Source organism: Chelonia mydas, chromosome 11 (genome assembly GCF_015237465.2).
Source record: "Chelonia mydas isolate rCheMyd1 chromosome 11, rCheMyd1.pri.v2, whole genome shotgun sequence".
Lineage (NCBI taxonomy): Eukaryota > Metazoa > Chordata > Testudines > Cheloniidae > Chelonia > Chelonia mydas.
Genome location: NC_051251.2, coordinates 76,181,865 through 76,204,483, shown reverse-complemented (window position 1 = coordinate 76,204,483; position 22,619 = coordinate 76,181,865). Strand labels below are relative to the sequence as shown.

The following is a 22,619-nucleotide window of genomic DNA, read 5'->3' as shown; positions in this document are numbered from 1 at the left end:
ATCACTATTGTAGCATCTTACCTCCCGGGTCGACTGAATATAATGACAGACACATTAAGCAGATGGTTTTTCCAAAAGCACGAACGGGAACTGAACGACGGAATAACACATCATATTTTTCACAAGTGGGGATCCCCACGCATAGACCTGTTTGTGATGCCAGCAAACAAGAAATGCCCAAAGTTCTGCTCATGAGCAGGATGAGAGAAACAATCCGTAGGGGACGCTTTCCTCATCAAATGTAACCCTCCTTTCCTATATGCATTCCCACTGGTACCTCTAATCTCAAGAGTAATACACAAAATACGAACTGGCAGGGCTAACATAATACTCATAGTACCAACATGGCCCAGACAGACTTGGTTTCCTTACCTGACATGCATGGCGATCTGCACACCATTCACTCTCCCTCGCTTACCGAATCTTTTCTCGCAGGACAACGGTCAAGTCCTTCATCAGGACCCGGCGAAACTTCACCCGTAGGCATGGCTCCAATGCGACGAACTAACCTGCTTGGAATAAGTACAAGTGTTAATAAACAGCAAGAAACATAGCATGCATACTACTTACCTCCTATGGTGGCAGAACAAACAAATATCTGCAAGCCAGGCACCACTCCCACTAATTCTAGAATATCTACTTTCCTGAAGGTTCATCTCGTGCACATAACAGCTTTCCATCAATAGGGACCTCAATATTCGCTCATCTGATTACTAAGTGATTTTTAATGGGCATACACAATATGTATCGAACATCCGTGAACCAACACCAGTATGGGATTTACATCTCGTGCTCAAAAGTGTAAACAGAACACCATTTGAGCCTTTAGCCACATGCTCGTTACTTCACTTACCTACATTTCATCCTAAACCACATAACACCCAAGAGGCGGTCCTGCACACGCTAGATGTCCACCGTGCCTTGGCCTTTTATCTGGACAGAACAAAACCCTTCCGAAAATCCCCCAGACTCATTGTGTCAATAACAGAATGATCAAAGGGATCTGCTATATCTACGCAAAGATTATCTAAATGGATATCTAGCTGTATCCATCTGTGCTCTTCACTACACAACACGAAAGCCCATCCGGGCATCAGAACGCACTCAACAAGAGCCTTATCGACTTCCATAGCATTCCTACACAATGTGCCCATTCTTGACATATTCAGAGCAGCTACCTGGGCATCTGAACACACATTCACAAATCATTATGCTATCACACTCAATTCAAGTTGAGACACAAGACTAGGCCTCACAGTACTAGCCTCAGCAATGAACGCAACTCCAAAGTGCCTTCCATCCTTGTGAGGGCACTGCTCTACATTCACCTAAAATGGAGCACCCACAGGGACAGCGCTCAAAGAAGAGAAAGTTACTCACCTTGTGCGGTAACTGAAGTTCTTCGAGATGTGTGTCCCTGTGGGTGCTCCACTTCCCACCCTCCTCCCCTCTACTTCGGAGTACGAGCTAAACGCTCCACGGTAGAGACGGAACTGAAGGGATTGGGGCGTGTGTATGCTACATGAGGCATCGGTGGCGCCGCGAGACTGCTACTGCGCACATGTGCCCCGACCAGACACTGCTACCTAAAATCTCCAATTGACAGCGCCAGGATGCACCAACACCCAAAGTGGAGCACCCACAGGAACACACATCTCAGAGAACTTCATTTACTGCACAAGCTGAGTAACCTTATCTTTTAAATACAGAGTTTATATAGTTTGCCACCATTTTTAGAACTCAATTTCTGGTAGTAATTTCAATTACTTTTGACACAAACTATCATCATAGAATTTTAGAAATGTAGGGCTGGAAGGATCCTCAAGAGGCCATCTAGTCCATCTTGTCACCTTGAGGTAGGACCGAGTATACCGAGACCATCTCAGATAGGTGTTCATCTAATCTGCTCTTAAAAACCTGCAATGATGGGGATTCCACAACCTCCCTTGGTAGCCTATTCTAGTACTTGACTATCCTTGGAGTTAGAACCTTTTCCTAATATTTTACCTTCATCTCCTTTGCTGCAGATTAAGTCCATTACTACTTGTCCTACTCTAAATGGACATGGAGAACAATTGATCATCAACTTGTTTATATCAGCCCGAAATTGAAGACTTATCATGTCCCCTTCAGTCCTCTTTTCGTAAGACTAAACATGCCCAATTTTTTCAACCTTTCCTCGCATGTCAGGTTTTCTAAACCTCTGATAATTTTTGTTGCTCTCCTCTGAACTTTATCCACCTCCTTCCTAAAGTGTGGCCCCTAAAATTGGACACAGAACTCCAGCTCAGGCCTCACCAGTGCCTCCTGTGTCTTAAATCTGACACTCCTGTTAATATGCCCAAGGACGATGTTTGCTTTTTTCACAATTGCATCACGCTGTTGAGTCATATTCAATTTGTGACCCATGATAGCCCTCAGATCCTTTTCTTCAGTATTAGTGCCTAGCCAGTAATTCCCTCTTTTGTAGCTGTGCATTTGATTTTTCCTTCCTAAGTGAAATACTTTGCACTTATCTTTATTGAATTTCATCTTGTTGATTTCAGAGCTATTCTCTAATTTGTCAAGGTTATTTGAATTCTAATCTTGTCCTCCCAAGTGCTTGCAACCCACCCCAACACAGTTTGGTGTCATCTTCAGATTTTATAAGTGTGCTCTCTGCTCCATTATCCAAGTCATTAATTAAAATATTTAATAGTTCCAGAGCCGGGGCAGACCTTTACAGGACCACACTAATATACCTTACCAGTTTGACAGCGAACCATTGATAACTATAATGCTGATTTCTCGTGAAACTGCTATAGTATTTATTAAACTGATGAAATTCTGTTCTGTTCTTTTTTAAAAAATGCATTTAATGTGAGCTTTCATTTCCCGACCTGTACAGCCATGTTAAATAACTATTCCACATTATAGAATTGATCAGCAGTCAGCTGGGCAATTTTATAGTCCAACATTTTCCCTCAAAACTGGAAAATTCAGCCTGGCAACTTAGTCCTTTGAAGTAAGGATTTAAAAATCCCATGGAAATCATAGTTTAAAAAAAAATCTCCTGGGGGGAGAAATAGGGAGGGGAATTGGTGAAAATCAATTTATCAGTAGTAAGGGTGTAATCAAAATAGTTTAGCAGAAAGAGGCTGCCTTATAGTGTTAACTGTTTTGAGTTTGTAGGACTTAAAAATCAAATACTGACTAAAATCAGCACAGTTTTGCCTTCATATTATACGGGGGATGGATAGTCCTTTTATGATCCAGATTGTTTCTTTTTTCAATCAGGAGGACATAGCAAAACTCCACATGATGCAAAGTCAGAACGTGGGTAATAGTGAATCAGCAGTTTTGCAGTTCCCACAGGCTTTGCTTGAGGAAAAGAATCAAGAAATTGATCATTTGAATGAGCAGATTGAGAGACTCCAGCGTGAACTGAACGATGCCACAGATACTAAGGTGAGAGTGGTGTTACGGAGTGAGAGTATGTGGTATTACAGGTGGAATAGATCCGATGTTTTGCCTCAAAAAAATAATTAGTATGTTAGTATTGTTACTGTCTTCAGGAGAAACAGTTTCCCATATTGAGTTACTTCCTTAGGGAGTGTCTAGTGCTACAGAGGGAGGGTTAGAATAAGTGAAGAGCCTATAGGCTGTTGCACAGTGCTGTGCACAGGAGTGGGAGCGCTCCTTTCTGGTCCCTACCAGGCATTAGCCTGGACTCTGAAACATGAGATTTGATAACTTTTATTACCGTAATTTGTGTAACTTCAGATGTTAGTAATCACACAATTATCAAACTTATGAAAAACACGAAGGCACAATATTCAGTTTCATGAGCTCCAGTACTCGTCAGTCCCACTGTGTGATTATAAATTGGGTAAACAAACATTTCTTTTTGTTGATTTCTAACTTACTGCCTTTTTAATTTTGTGTTCTCTTGTTATGTAGTGTCAAGTGGGGTAAAAAAAAATAGATGTGCCTTCAATTTCCAGGGCAGGAATTCCTGATTGTCTCAATCAATTCCGTACATCCCACCGTAATTCTAACCACCTGTGTTATGCGGTCCTTCTCTGGTCATTTCCTGTCTTTGGTGAAGGTTTTTCATGCCATATTTAGTAACACAACTACAAAATAGGCAAGACCCCATTTAGGAAGTGTCATTTATAAGGATCCCTTTTGAGACTCGGTGGAAGTGGGAATTTGCTATTGTGCATATTTTGTTTTATTTGATTGACAGGCTGTTTTTGAGGGGGACCTACTGCTGCTTTTATTTATCATCATGGGTTGTATTTAATGGGTGTCAGTGCTGTAGCTCACGAAAGCTTATGCTCAAATAAATTTGTTAGTCTCTAAGGTGCCACAAGTCCTCCTGTTCTTTTAATCTGGGATTGGTGTCTCTTAAAATATTAAATCAAAATTAATAAAGTAAAGAAATAATATTTACTCTGCCCTACAACCTAACCATTTTCCGTGTAGTCCAAAATTTGCCCCCTTTCAGCCTAATCTGCCCTCTGTAAGGGAAGATGGTGGCATTGCCTAACACAGCGGGGTCCTGATCTCCAGCCAGCGTCTCTAAGTGCTACGATAATAGAAATGATAGATAATAGTTTATAGAATAATAATTTCTCGAAGGATAACAAACTTAATCGTGCAGTACTAATTACAGTATAATTCCAGTTATCTAAATTCCCTTTATCCAAAAATCCTAGGTATCCAAATCCAGTGTCCACCCTCCCCCCGATGTCTCCCTATGTTAATCACATGCTAATAACGTCTCAATTCTTAGCACCTGTTAGTGCTATGTATTCATATGGTGGGTTCTGAGCAGATAGTGAGACCTAATCCTGATTCAGCTACAACAGCAGCTTTGAAGGGCAATTTTGTGGTTGGGGGGAAGCTGTGTTAGAATAGTAGAATCATAGAATATTAGGGTTGGAAGAGACTTCAGGAGGTCATCTAGTCCAATCCCTTGTTCAAAGCAGGACCAACACCAACTAAATCATCTCAGCCAAGGCTTTGTCAAGTCGGGCCTTAAAAACATCTAACGATGGAGATGCCACCACCTCCCTAGGTAACCCATTCCAGTGCTTCACCACCCTCCGAGTGAAATAGTGTTTCCTGATATCCAACCTAGACCTCCCACCGTTGCAACTTGAGACCATTGCTCCTTGTTCTGTCACCTGCCACCACTGAGAATAGCTGAGCTCCATCCTCTTTGGATCCCCCCTTCAGGTAGTTGAAGGCTGCTATCAAATCCCCCCTCACTCTTCTCTTCTGCAGACTAAATAACCCCAATTTCCTCAGCCTCTCCTCGTAAGTCATATGCCCCAGCCCTCTAATCATTTTCGTTGCCCTCTGCTGGACTCTCCAATTTGTCCACATCGCTTCTGTAGTGGGGGGCCCAAAGCTGGACGCAATACTCCAGGTGTGTCCTCACCAGTGCCGAATAGAGGGGAATAATCACTTCCCTCAATCTGCTGGCAGTGCTCCTACTAATACAGCCCAATATGCGGCTGGCCTTCTTGACAACAAGGGCACTCTGGTGACTCATATCCAGCTTTTCATCCACTGCAATCCCCAGGTCCTTTTCTGAAGAACTGCTGCTTAGCCAGTCGGTCCCCAGCCTGTAGCGGTGCATGGGATTCTTCCTTCCTAAGTGCAGGACTCTGCACTTGTCCTTGTGAAACCTCATCAGATTTCTTTTGGCCCAATCCTCCAATTTGTCTAGATCACTCTGGACCCTATCCCTCCCCTCCAGCTTATCTACCTCTCCCCCCAGCTTAATGTCATCTGTGAACTTGCTGAGGATGCAATTAATCCCATCATCCAGATCATTGATAAAGTGTTGTGAAACTGCATCTCAAAATAGCACTTCTGTTTAGCCAATCACTCAGTTATACAAAACTTTTGGATGTCCCTCAGGCCATTTGGATAAATGAGAGCATACCCCATGAAGCTCGTTCACTCATCTTGCTAACTATGTTCCCAATATTATCATAGGACCAAAGTTGTGAGTGATTTTCTCTTTTGGAGGCTCAAAATGTGGGGCACACACACAAAAAAAAATCATTTTGTCAGGACATTGCTTTTTAAAATGTGTCCTAGTGTACCACTTTTTTGAGATAATATTGGGGTATTTAAAGATGAACTGAACTGTAATCACTTCAGCTAATGAATTACGAATAGTTAGCTGCCATTTTATCAGGTTGCTGACATAGATCCATGTATTTCTTCCTTTTATTTCAAAGGAAAATATGTGAAAATCTCTGCAGCTCAGGATGTTGCATAGCTCCAACCCATCCTCTTCTCACAGAGGTGTGGACTGGCAGAATTGTAGCATGGCTAGGTGAACATGGCCACCAAAACCTGTAATGGGACTAGACCCATGGGAAAACTTAGACCCCCGGATGTCAACCTTAACAAAGGGATCACTCCCCTTCTTCCTCCACCGCAGGTCCCTATGCTAATGTTAATACAGCTTGCCACATCATCTCCATAATCTGGAAAAACCTGCAATAGAGAATAATTGTTGCACAGAAGGTTGCATTATGACATGTGCTGCTCTGAGAGAATTGTTCATTAAATAGTTGTTCCCTTCCCCCTTAATGCCCCCCTGACAAAAGTATCCTGGTAGTACAGAGTTCAGCTGTCAATTTTAAACTGTAGTAGAGTTTGGGGTGGCTACATGGATGTGTTTAGGGAGTAGCTTCCCCTCCCAAATGTGGGTTTCTCAGCTTTGCTATTATCTGTATCCTCTCTTATGGCACATGCTGCTCAGGGGAGAAGCTGCTTAATTCTTAGTCTTAGAGTTAAGCATTTGTTGAAAATACATGTATTTTCATTAAATTTTTAAAAATCAAATGTAACAAAAACCTCTTTCAAAACACTAGTGAGCAGTATGTAGTTATATAGTATACATTATGTGGGTATGCTAATACTTAAAATAAATATTTAGCTATTCAAAGTCCAGCTTTTTCAGCTGCGAGAAGGGGAAGGAAAATCTAACTTCTCACACTAATGAAGCTATTGTGAAAGATTTCATTTTGCGGGGACAGGACGGTGGTGTCCTTGCAAGTCAGGTTGAGGGACAGCATTCTTTGGGGAAACTGAGAGGTCCCATCCTTTCCAGCTGTGAGAGGGAGGGAAGTGGATGTATCGGCCTTCTCACCAGGGAACTATCTCTGGACTGTTCTTGGGAGTGGGGGCTCTTTTCATGTCTGTTAAGGAGGTTAGTGTTTTAGCTACAAGGTGCCCGGTAAGGTTTTCAAACCTAGCCCTTATTAAATCTGTTTTATTGACTGGCTGCTTCTAGTAACTGAAATTGCACATATGTTGTTTTGGTAAATGAACTTTTAAGTAGTGGGAATTCTGATACTTCAACAGAAGTAACTCTGTGTACCAATTGGCATTTCAGTCTTGTTCTTTCTCTCAGGTCATGGAAAACGGAAAATCTGAAATTGATGAACTCAGGTTACTCGTTGAGCACCTTCGTGGTGACCAGGAAAGACTGCATAGGGATAAAGCAGAAGAGGTAGAGCAGCTTCATGGAGTAATTGAGAAGCTTCAAAAGGAGCTGTTACAACTTGGACCTGTGTGTCATGAAGTTAGTGACAGCCAAGATAACCTTAACCTGCTTCGGTTGGAGGAGCAGGTAGAGAACCTTCAGAATGAATTGAAGAAAGGATCACTAGATTTTCAGGAGCATTCAGATAAGAATAAGAAAACTGTGTTGCTACATTCCAACCTGAAGGAGCTTCAGGAAGAATTAGAACTTGTCTCAACTGCTCGAGAAGCCCTGCAGCAGCTGCTTGAAGAGAAGGAATCTCAGTTTAAAATGGAGGTGGAAATTTTAGAACAAAATCTTCAAAATGTACAGGAGTCTTCAAGGCAGCACTTGGCAGAGTTAACGTCCCTAAGAATACAGTATGATGCATTTCAGGAGGAGTACAGTCTTCTAAGAACACACCTCTCTCAGAGAGATGGTGAAATGGGGATCATGTCCACGCGCATTCAAGAGCTTGAAGATACACTGAGAGCGAGAGAAGCAACTCTTTTAGAGAGCGACTTGCAGATTAAGACAGTAGCAGAGCAGAGAGTAGTGGAGGCAGCTGAATTACAGCACCTAGCAGAAAAGATTGTGAGGCTTGAAGGTGAACTGTTACAGAAGGATCTGCATCAGAAAACTGAGGCTGAAGAAGTTCAAACCCTTCAATCAGAAGTCTCCAGGCTTGATTTCAAGGTTCAAACACTGAATCAGAAAGAAGTAGTTTACCAGAGAGAAATAGATGAACTTCAAGCAAATGCTACAAAATTGAAAGATCAGATCCAGGAGCTTTTGAAAGAACTCCAAGCCCTGTGTTCTGAAAGAGATGACCTTTATTCACAGCTGGAATCCTACAAGGAAAAGGAACAAAGTAATGATCAAGAAGCTAAACTTCATAAACTGGTCTTAAAACAAGAAGGAGAGGTTCAAGTTCATACAAATGGAATGGAGAAATTGGGAAAAGAGAGAGGAGCAAATGCTGATCAGTCATTTGCAGCTTCAGTTTCCCAAAGTGATAAATTGGTATGCATTATTTTTGTAACAACTTTTTTTAAATGTTGAAGAGTCAAGTCAGCTCTGATGTTGTACATTTTGTATTTATCTCTCTGGGTGAGTCTAAGAGATTTATTGTCTGATCTTATTAACTTGTAAAATTAGAAACTTTATTCTGACACTGGGCACTAACTAGTATGAAATTCACTGGTGTGGTGATGCTAGTGCGACCGTTGGCTGTCACTGCCTAAAATGTGTAGATTGAACTATTTGGTGCTTTCACTAAGGATAAAATTTACAATGGTGATAGATTTCCTCCACCATTCAGGCTTTTGAGAAAGCGTGAAGGTAAATGTTATGAGCACCAATAGTGTCAACCTAGATAAGCTAAGGAAATCAACATTGATAAATGAACGCTCGTTTTCTGGTAGTCTTTGAGAACTACTTAGAAACATATTTTTGGTAGCTCACCTCTAAAATTTAACACAGTTGAAAGATTCTGAGGACACATCACCAAGGTTCCCTTTTCCTCCCTCTGTGTAGAATCAGTTGATCAGAAAAGATCATTTGATCTCCGTTAATTTCATTAGCTGCCCTAACCTGGAGAGCACTTCTCTGGAGCATATTCTGCTTTGCTCTGCAGGTGCCAATTATGCACACATTTGCTGCCTGGTTAAGGCTTCTCTAAGGTGGTGGAATAGAGCAAAGAGTGCTTTGTGGTATCAGGAGTATGCATAGCAAACCTGCTCTGGTTAAGCACTCTCGAAGGGAGAGAGATTGGGTGTATGAATGCACACATGGGGAGGAAACCTTTCTGTGATTTAGGATGCCCACTTCAAAAGAACTATACTCGTATAAAAGTCCAGAGTTGCTCATTCACACCATATTACTTGTCCCTAGCCAGGATGGCAGGAAAGTGGCTTTTTTAGACCAGATACTAATTATGCTACATGGATTAGGCAAAATGCTTCTCTGGCATTATTACAGTCTCTACAATGTCCAATTCAGGGCAAAACAGCTGAGACTTAAGCAAAATAAATGACCATTAATTACAGTCTTACTGATATAAAACATGCATGCACATCTGTCATGATGTCATAAAACATTATAGTTACATCATATTACTTTCACATGCTGCTTCACAGTGCAAACATCACAACTGTGTGTAGCTCATTATTAGTTGAGAAATTACTCTGTTAACATTTGGAGTGATTTCACTAGTTAGGCTTTTGTAGCTTATCACTGAGGTAACAATAGTGAATTTAGTTAGACTTCACTGATGTTGCGTTCGTGTTTTCTTCAGGTACACATTGGACAAGACAAATACTAATACTGCCTAAAATCACTTACATATATGTTGTTCATCTGTAGATGTGTGCTTCTGTACAATGGGTCTGTACCTTCTTAAGTGGTTATAGAAAGTATTAATCCTTAAGCAAAGCAAATGCTTTTATAATTATTTGTATTACAGTAGATAGAGGCCATAATGGAGATCAGTACCCCATTGTGCTAGGCACTGTACAGGCACATGGTATGATTGTTGCAAAGGACTTACTGTGCAAATAGATGAGAGAGACAGAGGGTGGGAGAGAAAACAGAGGCACAGTGAGGTGAAGTGACCTTACAGAGGGGTCACACAGCAGATTAGTGACAGACCCAGGATGAAAACCCATGTGCCTGAGCTCAGTCTATTGCCCTAATCCCTAGACCACATGGGCTGTCCAAATGTTGCATTTACTCAGCTTCTTAAAACATTAAAGAGGGTGATTGTTATATACAGCCATGCTTAGAACATATGCTTTATACTTCTCCTCAGACCTTTCTTGTAATTAGTCATATAATAAATAGCAAATATGTATTCTGTTGGCACCAGCATTAAGGAAGGCAGTGTTGATACTGCTGTCCTGTAATAGGAATAGAATTATTTGGTCTCAAATTGTCATTGGTTAATGTTACTAGAAGCTCAAATTGCTGATGGTACAGTGCTAATATTAAATACACATCTGGATTTATAAGTAGAACCACACAGGTTGTGCTGAAGATTGTGTGGTGAAATCCTCCCCTAGCGTGTGAAGTGCATCTGTCCTCATTCTCTGCTTTCTGTAAAATAAACATATACAATAATAACTTGAAACACGTTTTTGTTTAAACCCCATAAGTTATGAGCACTTTTATAGAAACATTGTTGCTTACGGGAGCTCATGCTTTTTAAATGACAATTATTGTAGTTGATGCTTGGATAGGAATTCCAAAACTGACAGAATGAAGTCCACCAACGTGGAAATGGCTCACTTTCTAATAGAGCAACCTACAATTGTTTTTTCTTTTACAGATTCTAGTACAGTTAGAGGCAACAGACACTTCAGAAAACCACAAAGATCTAATCGCAAAGATGACATTGCATCAGGAAGAACTTAAGTCTGAATTAGCCTGTGTGAAAAAGGAATTAGAATTAAGTGAAGAACAGACTGGTAAAATACTGGAGGACATAAAGGTATGTTGGAATAGTAATGGTAGTAATGGGGTGAAAGGGACTGAGAGCTAATTTGGCACATTTTTCATCATTGCCAATTTTCTCCAATTGTTAATATTAAAGTGGTTTCAAAGAGAAGCTTTGAGTCCTGGTCATTAAAGCAAAGGCTTCAGATAGAAATAAGATCCAAATGTCAATGTTGGAAATGAGATCTGTAGAATCTCAGATCATAAAGACTGAAGTACTGTTCATATGTCTACAAGTTGTCTGTATTCTTCATGTTAACGCTTTTTGTATATTGTATATATCCTTTAGTACTTACTTATTCATAATTGTAGTATTTTTAGAAGCTACTATTATAAATATAGAAGGCTAGAAAGATGATGGGTCAGATTCAGTATGACACTAGAAGGTTCAGTTCTACTGGCTCAGGAAGCTGTTGAGAAATCATCCAGTAGGTTACGAGCCAGAATACTTAACTTCCTTGCCACTGCTTGAAGTAGATGTACTGTGTGTTCATGTGGCTGGTAAGAGGTGTGCCAGGGTCTGGGGATGGCTGACATGCTGTATGCTGCTGTGCACGTGTTCTCTGTGGACTACTGCAGAACTAAAATTTGGGGGCAAGGTTGGTGGGTCCACCACTACGTGGATCCATCAGTTTCTGCCACAGTGTGGATGGAAGTGGCATGGATACTACTGTAGCCAAGAGGCTAGATTGGTGGTTACAGAGAAGCCTGTGGGGGTAGCACTGCTTCCAAACCTCAGAGCAACTGCACTGTGCACAGACTGGCTGTGCACTTGGCTGAGGATTTGAGCCTCAGGGCAGTTTCATGACAGGAGCATCGAATCATAGAAACTGGGACTAGAAGGGGCATCAAAAAGTCATCAAGTGCAGCCTGGTGGTGGGGCAGGACCAAGTACACTTAGACAATCCATGGTAGGTTTTTGTCCAACCTATTCTTAAAAACCTCCAGTGTTGACTATTCCAAAACCTCCCTTGGAAGCCTGTTCTAGAATGTAATTACTCTTATAGTTAAAAAGTTTTTCCTAATATCTAACCTAAATCTCCCTTGCTGCAGATTAAGCTGATTACTTCTTGTTCTACCTTCTGTGGACATGGGGAACAATTAATCACTGTCCGAATGTCATGTAGGATTGTGTCAAAAGCCTTACTAAAATCAAGATCTATCATGTTTACTGCTTCTTTCCATCCACTAGGCCAGGAACCATGTCAAAGAAGGAAATTTGATTTGGCATGATTTGTTCTTGACAGATCCATGCCGGCTATTCCTTATGACCCTGTTACCCTCTGGTGGCTTACAAATTGATTGTTTTATAATTTGTTCCAGTATCGTTCCAGGTATCAAAGTTAGGCTGACAGGTCTGTAATTTCTGGAGTCCTCTTTGTTTCCCTTTTTAAAGATAGGTCTGATGTTTGCCTTTGTCCGGTCCTCTGGGATCTCACCTGTCCTTCATGAATTTTCCAGGATAATTCTAATGGTGCCAAGAGTGCTTCAGCTAGTTCCTTAAGTACCCTAGGATGAATTTCTTCAGGCTTGAATACATCTTACCATATTTAAATATTCCTTAACCTGTCCTTTCCCTATTTTGGCTTGTATTCCATCTCCTTTGTTGTTAATATTATTTGTGTTGAGTATCTGATCACCATTAATCTTTTTATTGAAGGCTGAAGCAAAATAGTAATTCAACACCTCAGCTTTTTTGATGTCCTCAGTTATTAGCTTTCCTTCCCCGCTAAGTGGAGGACCTTCACTTTCCTTTGTCATTCTCTTGCTTGTAATGTATTTAAAGAACTGCTTCACATTGCCTTTTATGTCCCTTGCTAGGTGTAACTTATTTTGTGCCTTATCTTTTCTGGTTTTGTCCCTACAAGCTTGTTCTATTCTTTTGTACACCTTCTTAGCAACTTGTGTTCAGAAAAAGAACACTGCATTCGTTAACCTTCCTAATGTCAAATGAATATAATCTTCACAACTACAAGGGATAAATTTAATTTTTTAAATGAATAGTTCAGTTCTGTAGAAGTGGATGGGAAAATCCCTCTTCTCCAGCAAAAGCCCTGCTTCAGTGGAGATGTCACGTATACCAATGGTAATGTGTTTTGATGTCTCTGTTTAAAAAAAAAACGAAAAACAACTTGGCCAGCTACATTTCACTATACCAGTGAAACCCAAAAGGGAAGTAATTTAAAAAATGTACATTAATAGTTTACTTTACACATTGCTGTTGTGTAGTGTACTAATATAATCTGTATTAAATGTTTTTGTTTTACTACAGTAGCTATTCTGAAGAGTTAGATGCATTCATTTATCTTGGCTTGAAGGTAAAAGAAGGCCAAACTGTCATGAGGAAGTATGTTGAATTATTTCTGAGTTCTTATAATCATAGCTAGGACTAATAACAAATTTGATATTTTGTTTTAAAAGAATCTTCTCAGAAGCTGAATATTTTTTGCACTTGTGGGAACTTTTATTTGAATTCAGGAAACAGAAAATTGATGGGTATGTGTGTTGTTTCACTCTAGGAGAAAGATGCAGCTATAGCTGACTTGAAGACTCACAGCAGAAACCTAAAAACTCAGATTAAGCAACTGCAAGAGACACTCCTGACTCAGGAAGCAGAGATGACAGACAAGGCCAGAGAGCTGCAAGATCTGAAAAAGCACTGTCAGCAAATCATGGAATTTCATCAAAATCCAGACTCAGTGAAATGCAAGTTGAACAACCTTTCACGAAACACAGAGCATGCTAAAGAGACACCCAAGGACTTTAAATGTTTAGTGATGGATGAGACTTCATGGGACTCACCTGAGATTGTGAGAAAGCAGGAGACAAGCATAGAACTTCAACCAAGTCTTCACTTAACACCCTTCTCAGAAGTTGATAGTGTACACAGCACAGACTTTGAAATGAAGCACAACAAATCCTCTGTCGTACAAGGAGACACCCCTGGACTGTTGGGATATCAAAGTCTGTATGCTAATACCAATGAGGAAGCAGTGGCCAGACTAGATTTAAAGTCTCCAGCTTTCTCTGAAAGTACCTACTCTATCGCTGAGTACCAAAATATGGAAAAAAGGATTCTGGTAATTATCAGGGTTTTTTAAAAATATTAAACGTAAGATCCTTCCTTCCTATCCCTCCACCAATAAGTTTTTATTGCTGGGTCATGTGCTCTGTGTGTTCCCATGGAAACTAATATTGGTAAGTATACATCAAGAAGAATAGATACTGTGTCATAGCAGGTATCTTTTATGTGTTCATCTCCTGGTTGGAGACAGTGAAGCATGCTTTAGGCTGTATTGAAACCTCATTTTATCACTGCTCTCTGTAAGTGACATTCGTTTTCTGAAAACTAGATTGAACTGTAAGCCCCTCAAGGTAGAGGCTTTCTTTCGACGTCACTGTAGATTGGTGCTGCAATATAAATAATGACAATGGAGTGTGGGTTTTATTTTGGAACTTTTGGAGCATTCATGGTATCCTGGCAGCTTCAGAAAGTTCAGGGAGAAGGGACTCGGTGTGTTAGGCCTGGCAATTCAAAATTGAAGGACACGGTAAAGTAATGTGACTGTTGGGATGAAATTCCGCTTGTAATTAATGGCACTCAGTGAAGAGTTCACATGTTGTCATGGGAGTCTTCAACTTACTGCAACAATTGTCTGCACGTGAATATTTTTCCTCAGTTTTTAAAAGATCGGTTTTGTTTAAGGTGTCTCTTCCCAAATTATCATGGTAATTGATTTTTTTAAAGGCAGTGTTATTTATATTACAGTGGTGCCAGTAGTGTTCTAGGCTCTGTGCAATTGCATTAAAAGTTAAAGACTCTGCTCTAAATAGCTTATATATTACCTTCTATATGTATTCATGCTTTCCTCTTGGAGGAGTGGTTACAATTATGTATCTACTGAGTTGTAATGTACAGAGTCTATTGGAAACTGTAGTGTGATATTGGTAAACATATACCTCCCTCCCACCACTCGGTGCAGTGAAATCTCACCACAGACCCAGTCCTCAGTATCAGACAACCTAGCACAGCCTCAGCTGTGAGTACTGCAGGAAGTTGCTTTTGGTAGAGTTTATAATTCATTATGGCTAGTATTACAATAATGCCTAAAGGCTTCAGCATTGATTATGGTTGGCGTGCTCTACATGCACTAGTAAGAGAGAGTCCCTGTTCTGAAGCGCTTACAATCTAAATAGACAAGGCAGGTCAGGCAAAGGGTGGCTGAAAAGAAATATTATCCCCGTTTTGCAGATGGGGAGCTGAGATACAGAAAGCCTGATCCGATGTCTATTCAAATCAGTGGAAAGACTCCCAGGGACTGACTGATCCAAGGTCACCCAGGATGCCAGTGGCAACACTGGGGTTTGAACTGAGACCTCTTGAATCCCAGTCCAGTACCATACCCATAAGACCATTCTTCCTTGAAAATGTTCAGCAACAATCTCTTAATAAGCATTTGAATGCTTTTTGAGTTTTTAATGAAGATTTAATACTTAACTGAATGTATAGTAATTGAATGGTAATTACACAGCAGAACGTACCTTTTTGCCAGCAGAAAAATAACTGTTTTTCTTTAAATGAAAGTTTAAAATTTGGTTAATCCTGCAACAGTTCTAAAGACTTTAAATGTGAAATTTCAGTTAAACATTTTACAATTTCACTCATGAGATTGTCCTAGGAGTAGAGTAGCCCCTGCCATTATCTGGCCTCTGGCAGGAAGAATGTAGAACTTGCCTTGCTCTAATTGTGCTCACACAGTGAGCAGGATTTCACGAGAGACTGATCACATCTCCGCTAATGCCCCTACTGAGTGTCATCAGAGGTATTTTTTCAGTCACTTATAACTTATCTTTCATATCCTCTCTGCCCTCACAAAAAGAAGGCATTTGTTCAACATTTTGTGTAACAGAAGAGTAAAAATATCCTTTTAATATTCTAGTTTCCCCAATTCTCCCATAACTGAAAAGTAGCTGAAGGGTTTCCCCCAAAATTTTTCCAGAAAATTCACGTTGGCTGTGACCAAGCATAGAGAACTTCAACCCTAAAGGGACATTTTTACGACCATTAGAAATAAGTGAAAATGGGCGGAAGAAGCTTCCAAAGGAACTCTGTACGTAGCCTTAACTACGGTGTTTACAACCATGAATGCAATAACTGATTTGATGTTTTGTAATAACTTAGTTATTTAGTGGTGATTTTAAATAGTAAGGAGTGTGCAGCTGGATCCATTAGGGCCAGAAATGTCTCCTGATTCTGATTCATGTTGTGTATATACTGTTTTTAACAGGTGAGAGATGTTGATGACTTCACTTTAACTCCATCTGATTCACAAGATGACCTACGATCAACAATGTCTGGTCTAGAGGGGGCAAGTGATGGATATGTCAGCAGTGAGTCTTAATTTCTATTAGTTAATGTATAACTCATTTTGCTTATATGATAACTTCAGTAAGTGAGACCCAAAATATATCAATAGAAGTATTTTCTTTCGCTTTTGTATCTCTTTGAGGTGAAGAAAATAACCTATTTCAGATATTGTGACTGTTCAGAAAAGTAGTTGAATACTGAATTAATGAACAGTGTCTTGGTTCCTTCCCATGTCGTCTTACCTTGTCTATGCTAGAAAGAGGTCAGGGTGTTTTAGCTAGTCACAATCTAATCATGACCTTTTCCCTAGCATAAATGCAAGTTAACACTTTTCACCTTGATTCAGTTGGTTGAGACATATCCCGGGTTGATCTCAACTAGCTAAATTGAGGAAAAGAATGTGAAACTGCATTTATGGTAGGCAAAAGATCATGATTAGGGTGGAACTGGTTAATACACCCCGACCCAATCTTCACACACTCTTCTAATCTAGAAACACCCTGAATGAAACTTACATTTGGCTGTTGGTTCTCCCAGACTGAAATATTTAAAATCAGTAGTAGTAGTTTTGGGTTCTCAATGACTTATTTATACGAGTAAAGCAGGGGTTCCCAAACTTGGTTCGCGCAACCGCGGCCACTGGGAGCTGCAAGCAGCTCTACCTGTGGATGCTCAGGTAAACAAAGCGTCTTGCGGCCCGCCAAGGGCTTACCCTGAACAAGCTGCGAACCAAGTTTGGGAACCCCTCCAGTAAAGCTTAGGGGCTTACCTATATAAGTGTGAAAGGGGATACCTTTTTATGAATTTGCCAAGGTGCCAATTACATTTTAAAGCGGAAACCTAACAACTTAGGTTTGCCAGTTGGATAAGTGTTAATAGAATAACCCCTTTTTATTGAATCCAGGGAGTGTTAGCACACTAGTTTTACTGGTGGGTTCTTTTCAAATCAACTTTTAACTTGCGCAATATTTTTTCCAATCAAGACACTAGCTTATTCTTAACAAAACAACAATTTATTAATTCACTCAGAACCACATTAGTGTACAGTCAACAGTTCACCACAGAAGTGCAGACAACAAGTAATGTTCGAGGCGTGCATGACAACCACGATAGTTTTGCAAACAGTTATCACAGACCAGAGTTGAGTCTCAGCAGTTGTTATATCAAGGAACAATGCAAATTATCAAGATTTCTTATTACATTTACTTATGATTATAAATTCGCCCTTCCTAACACATATTGCACTTCTGAGGATGCCCTTGTTTTTTTAGGTGCTTTTAAGAGGGAAGTTGCTACTCTTTGACTAGATTGGTCCAAAAGGGACAAGTTTAGAATATTAAAAGCAATTGCTTAAAGGTATTGCTTTCAATCTCATCTAGGCTAATTTGCTTGGTCTTATAAAGGAGTTAAAATCTAAACTATGGTTGCCGGAGGTCTCATTAGAGAGTCTAGGCTCAGAAAGATAACCTTCAGTTATTTTTATTATAGAAGGGGAAACACAATCTTTAAAATGAAATCTCACCACTTCTTATCCTGTTAACCCTGGGATGGGGGAAAGAGTTCTTTCACATGGCTGGTCCAGGTGTCGGTTCTACTTAGGATTCTGCAGCTTCTTGTTGGGGCCAATCAGCTCTCTTGAGTGCATGATGACTTCAGTTTATGTACCATAGTGTCCTATCTTGTTGGAGTGGACTACCTTCTGAATCCTGCTGGACGTGTGTCATGTGCGTACTCAGATTTCAGCTTGCAGAGGGTATATCTACACTGCAACATAAGCCCAGGGTTACTAGAACTCAAGTTAGCAGACCCTGGGGTTTGTTAACCTAGGGCTTGAGCGTATACGCTTATTTGTAACTCCAAGTTAGGAATTGTTGAACCCGGGTCCCAACCTGGAGGTCCAGCGTCTACACTCCATTATGCAGGCAGAAGTCCAACCATCCATATTCCAGACTTCCTAGCACTCTCCCAAAATGTGGCCACTTTAACCCTATGTTCATGGTGCAGTTGGGAAAACATGACTTTCCAGAGGACAAAGAAAGTTGGTCCGTAGGATACTTTTGGCGGACTCCCACAGCATGAGTCAAGTGGGGCTGTGTCCACACTGCAGATCAATAGGGCTTGAACCCTGGGTCATGACTTGACTCAGGCTTGGACTCTCTCTCTGGATGGAAAGGGGGTTAGGCTAAAGCTGGAGTGTGAACCCGGAGCTTATGTTGCAGTGTAGACGTACTCTTAGTTTCTCTGCTGCTTCCATTGGTATCCAGTAGATGATTTTGGTGTATAACAAATTTCTTTAATCCAATTCTTTTTCATATCGGAGGCTTTTTACATTTGATCCATTTCAAGGATTGTATTTCATTGTTAGACTCTACTATTAATTCGGATCCCCCCTTTTAAGCAATTTCTCTTAATATTCCAAAGTTATACCCTGGTTTTTATATCTTCCATCATTCCTTCTGCCTTGTGTCAAACAATTAATACTTTTAGAATACAACAATTGTTTACAGTGAAAACCAGCAAAATCCCTTATCTTCTAAATTTGGAGGATATACTCCATATATTTGGTTGTACATAAGCATTTCACATTATTTATTACTTAAAATAGAACAAGAGACATTATCCACATATTGAAGTACGTCGATTTGACTCACAAGGCAAGTGAATGTGCACTTCTAATTTGGGGAGAAGGACCGATTATCCATGGTATATTTGATTTACAAGGAAAACCATGTATGGTTCGTAATTTGGGGTAAAGACATGTGGTTTGGATTTCTTGGGGTAACAGGCAGTTTGTCCAATTTGATCTTCAGTCTTACAGCCCGTCATATCTAGTTTGCTTAATTTGCTGCTATCCCACTCACAAATGTGCAGTGGGCCACTTTGAATAGTAAAGCAGGATGGTTACTTGGTGTTCTGTTTAGAGGGTTTTATCCATACGCAAGTTCTGAGAGATTCTTGCCTAGAGGATTAACCATACTTTTATTTAGCCATTTTTATTTCTATTTTTGGAGAGAGGAACTCCTGACTTTGGCTGATCTGTAGGTTCCGTAGATAAAGTATCTCTCATGATGCGAACCATTTTCTTATCATCATCATAGGCGGATTCTGTTTTGGGATAAACAGATGTGGACAACTTTTCTAATTATTGAGAGCCAGAAGGAATCTGTAGTTATTAATCATTCAAGGCATATCTTGTCTATTGAACCCTACAACAGCATCTCTAACTTCTGACTATGGAATCTATTATTTTGTGTCCACTGCTTTTATGGTTGCACGACAACAGATCAGTTCAATCTGTAATACTATTTCGTGTTTGTTTTCAGATACCAGTTCAGATTTGGCAGCTAAACTTAATCAGGAGCTAGAACCAACTGAACACCTGGATGCTAGTTTCATGGCTTATCTGCAGTACTGTGGAATATTTCAGGATGCAATGGACCCAGTGAAAGAAAAAGAAACGATTTCACCACAATTGAAGGTAATATGTAGTAGGAAGGCCAGTGTACTAGGAACTGGTTGTGGTCTTTCACCTTAAACCAAAACACTAGGAAATATAAATTCTATAAAGCTGTTAGCTATAAGTCAACTGCTCAATTCATTACCCCGTATATGTTCACTAATCATTTACCTCTTGAGCTGGCTGCAGTAAGGTCATCCTCCTTTCCCTCCCCAGCTCTATCCTTCCCCTGGCTCTCTCTAGGACGAGGTGTACTGCTCTTTGTCTTGCCTTTCCGTGGTGGAGTCACAGCTGCATTCATTGAAGTGGGGTGATGCCCCAACATGCTAGTCTGATTTTGAGTCTCACATCCTGGTGGTAGCAGTGGTGCCCCACATGTGCCAGCTGGTAGCAGTGGGGCATCATTTGCTCTCAGACTCCAGAAAAAGCTGGCTCACAGAATAAACGTCTCCTTAGATTTAGTGTGCTGTTTTCTTGGCTGCTTTGCTATCCTGATGGGGAAGCCCCATAGCAAAGTGTTGTACTGGGGGCCCAGGGAGTGAAAATACCTCACAGATCCAGTTACTCCCAAGGCCAGAGGCAGGCTTGCGGTAGCAAAGTCTGCCTGTTGCTCTAAAAAATGGCAGAAATACAGGCAGAAATCTGCAGCAGGAGATGTGCTAATTGAAGACCATTTTCACTGTTGGAGGCATTAAAAATGATGGATGGGACTTGAGGACAGGATCCGGTGCCAGGGCACTAGCAATAGTACTCAACAGTCTCCAGTGCCTGCAGAGAGAGGGGAAGCATCCCATTGGTTGAGAGATGGGGGTTAAGCAGTTCCTCAGGGAAGAGTGTAGGAGAGCTAGGAGCTCTCATGGTAGACCCCATCCATACATGGCTATATCCTAAGTTTATTCTGAAGGAGATGTCAGAATTCCATCTGAACTAGATCATCCACTTACCTGTCTTCTACCCAAAGCCACATGCCATAAGGGAGGACAGCAAGTTCCACTCTCTGGATGTCCGAGTCTTGGCTTTCTACCTACAGAAGACAAAACCCTTCAGAAAATCCCCAAAACTATTTGTCTCCTTTACCAAATGTATGAGAGGAGAAAGCTGTCTCCTCATAGAGACTAAGTGGATTTCAGGCTCCATCCTGCTTCATTGTGAATTCGCAGCAACCCTGCCTCATGCTCGAGCAGAGCCCAGGTGGCGTCTTTTCAGAGTAGCAGCCATATTAGTCTGTATCCGCAAAAAGAACAGGAGGACTTGTGGCACCTTAGAGACTAACAAATTTATTTGAGCATAAGCTTTCGTGAGCTACAGCTCACTTCATCGGATGCATGCAGTGGAAAATACAGTGGGGAGATTTTATATACACAGAGAACATGGAACAATGGGTGTTACCATACACACTGTAACGAGAGTACCCCCCCCCCCCCCCCGGCTCTCCTGCTGGCAATAGCTCACCTTACCTGATCACTCTCATTACAGTGTGTATGGTAACACCCATTGTTTCCTGTGCTCTGTGTATATAAAATCTCCCCACTGTATTTTCCACGGAATGCATCCGATGAAGTGAGCTGTAGCTCACGAAAGCTTATGCTCAAATAAATTTGTTAGTCTCTAAGTTGCCACAAGTCCTCCTGTTCTTTTTGTGGATACTGCGAGACATCCCTCTACTAGTGGTCTGTAGAGCAACAAAAGGAGGCTACATGTGTTCCTTTTTGAGGTGTTACGCCCTGGTGCAGGCTTCAACAGCAGATGCCTCCTTTGGCAGATCAGTCCTTCAGTCAGTTTCTTGCACCCTCCTCCTTGATGAATACTACTTGTGTGTCACCTCAAGTGGAAAACGCATAGGGACCATCACCCAAAGGAAGAATGGTTACTTACCTTTTACAGTAAATGGAGTTCCTTAAGATTATGATCCCTATCTGTATTCCGCTAACTGCCCTCCTTTCCCTCTGCTTCAGATCCTTATCCTAAGATTATTCGCGATAGATGAAGAATTGGAGAGGAACTTGGTCCATTCTGCCCTGCTCCTTACACCTTTGGCTGGGAGGCCAAGGAGGAAAAGGGCACATCTAACACTGCTAATGAAAAATCTTCCAGTCTCAGGCACATGGAGTACATTGCACCTCAAGTGGAATGCACATAGGGACTACACATTTCAAACTTCAGTTACTGTACAAAGGAAATAACCATTCTTTCTGCCTCCATCTGTTGGATGTGAGGAACTATAAACAAAATGTGAACTGATGAAGAAGAATGTGAAGAAAGAAAATCACCAGTTAAGAAACATTTCCCTTTCTCAAACAGAGGGAATCCATTATATGGAGCACACTATTGCCCTCAGGCTCTCATGAAGTTAACTCACTGGATTTAAGTTTTGGTGCCTAAATACTCTCATATAGCTAGTGTGGGATCTGTCAGTCTATTCCATCCTCCCCTCTCCTAGCAGATCAAAGATTGATCAACCTCAGCTGGGGACTCTGAAGGGAATAGGCAAGGATAGCTTGCCATCTATGGTTATGGGATGTACCTCGTTGGACCTGTTCTTTTATTCAGAAGAGAGACTCTCAGCTGCAGGAGGTTCTGTTGGTTCTTCAGTGGTAGTGGCATGGGACCCACTGGAGGAGCTAGAGATTTAGATACATGTATTAATTGTTTTAAATATTTATACTTCTAAATTGCTTATATTAATGTTCCAAAAGTAAGTTGCAACTACCCATATCTCTATATCCAGGGTAGGATATTTCTAATTAAAATAATCTATAAAAGTATTT

The 22,619-nt window shown here is 40.8% G+C and overlaps 1 protein-coding gene across 9 annotated transcripts in view; it reads left to right on the top strand.

Annotated features, from left to right (window-relative positions):
* Positions 1–22,619, top strand: part of PCNT (pericentrin) — a 241,299-nt gene that overhangs the window by 178,141 nt on the left and 40,539 nt on the right. For all 9 annotated transcript variants that reach the window (XM_037912953.2, XM_037912948.2, XM_037912949.2 and 6 more), the window contains 6 exons: positions 3,277–3,447; positions 7,424–8,557; positions 10,860–11,021; positions 13,546–14,106; positions 16,315–16,417; positions 19,718–19,872. In XM_037912953.2, coding sequence (XP_037768881.1) covers positions 3,277–3,447; positions 7,424–8,557; positions 10,860–11,021; positions 13,546–14,106; positions 16,315–16,417; positions 19,718–19,872 — 2,286 coding nt within the window. The remainder of the gene's footprint in view (positions 1–3,276; positions 3,448–7,423; positions 8,558–10,859; positions 11,022–13,545; positions 14,107–16,314; positions 16,418–19,717; positions 19,873–22,619) is intronic.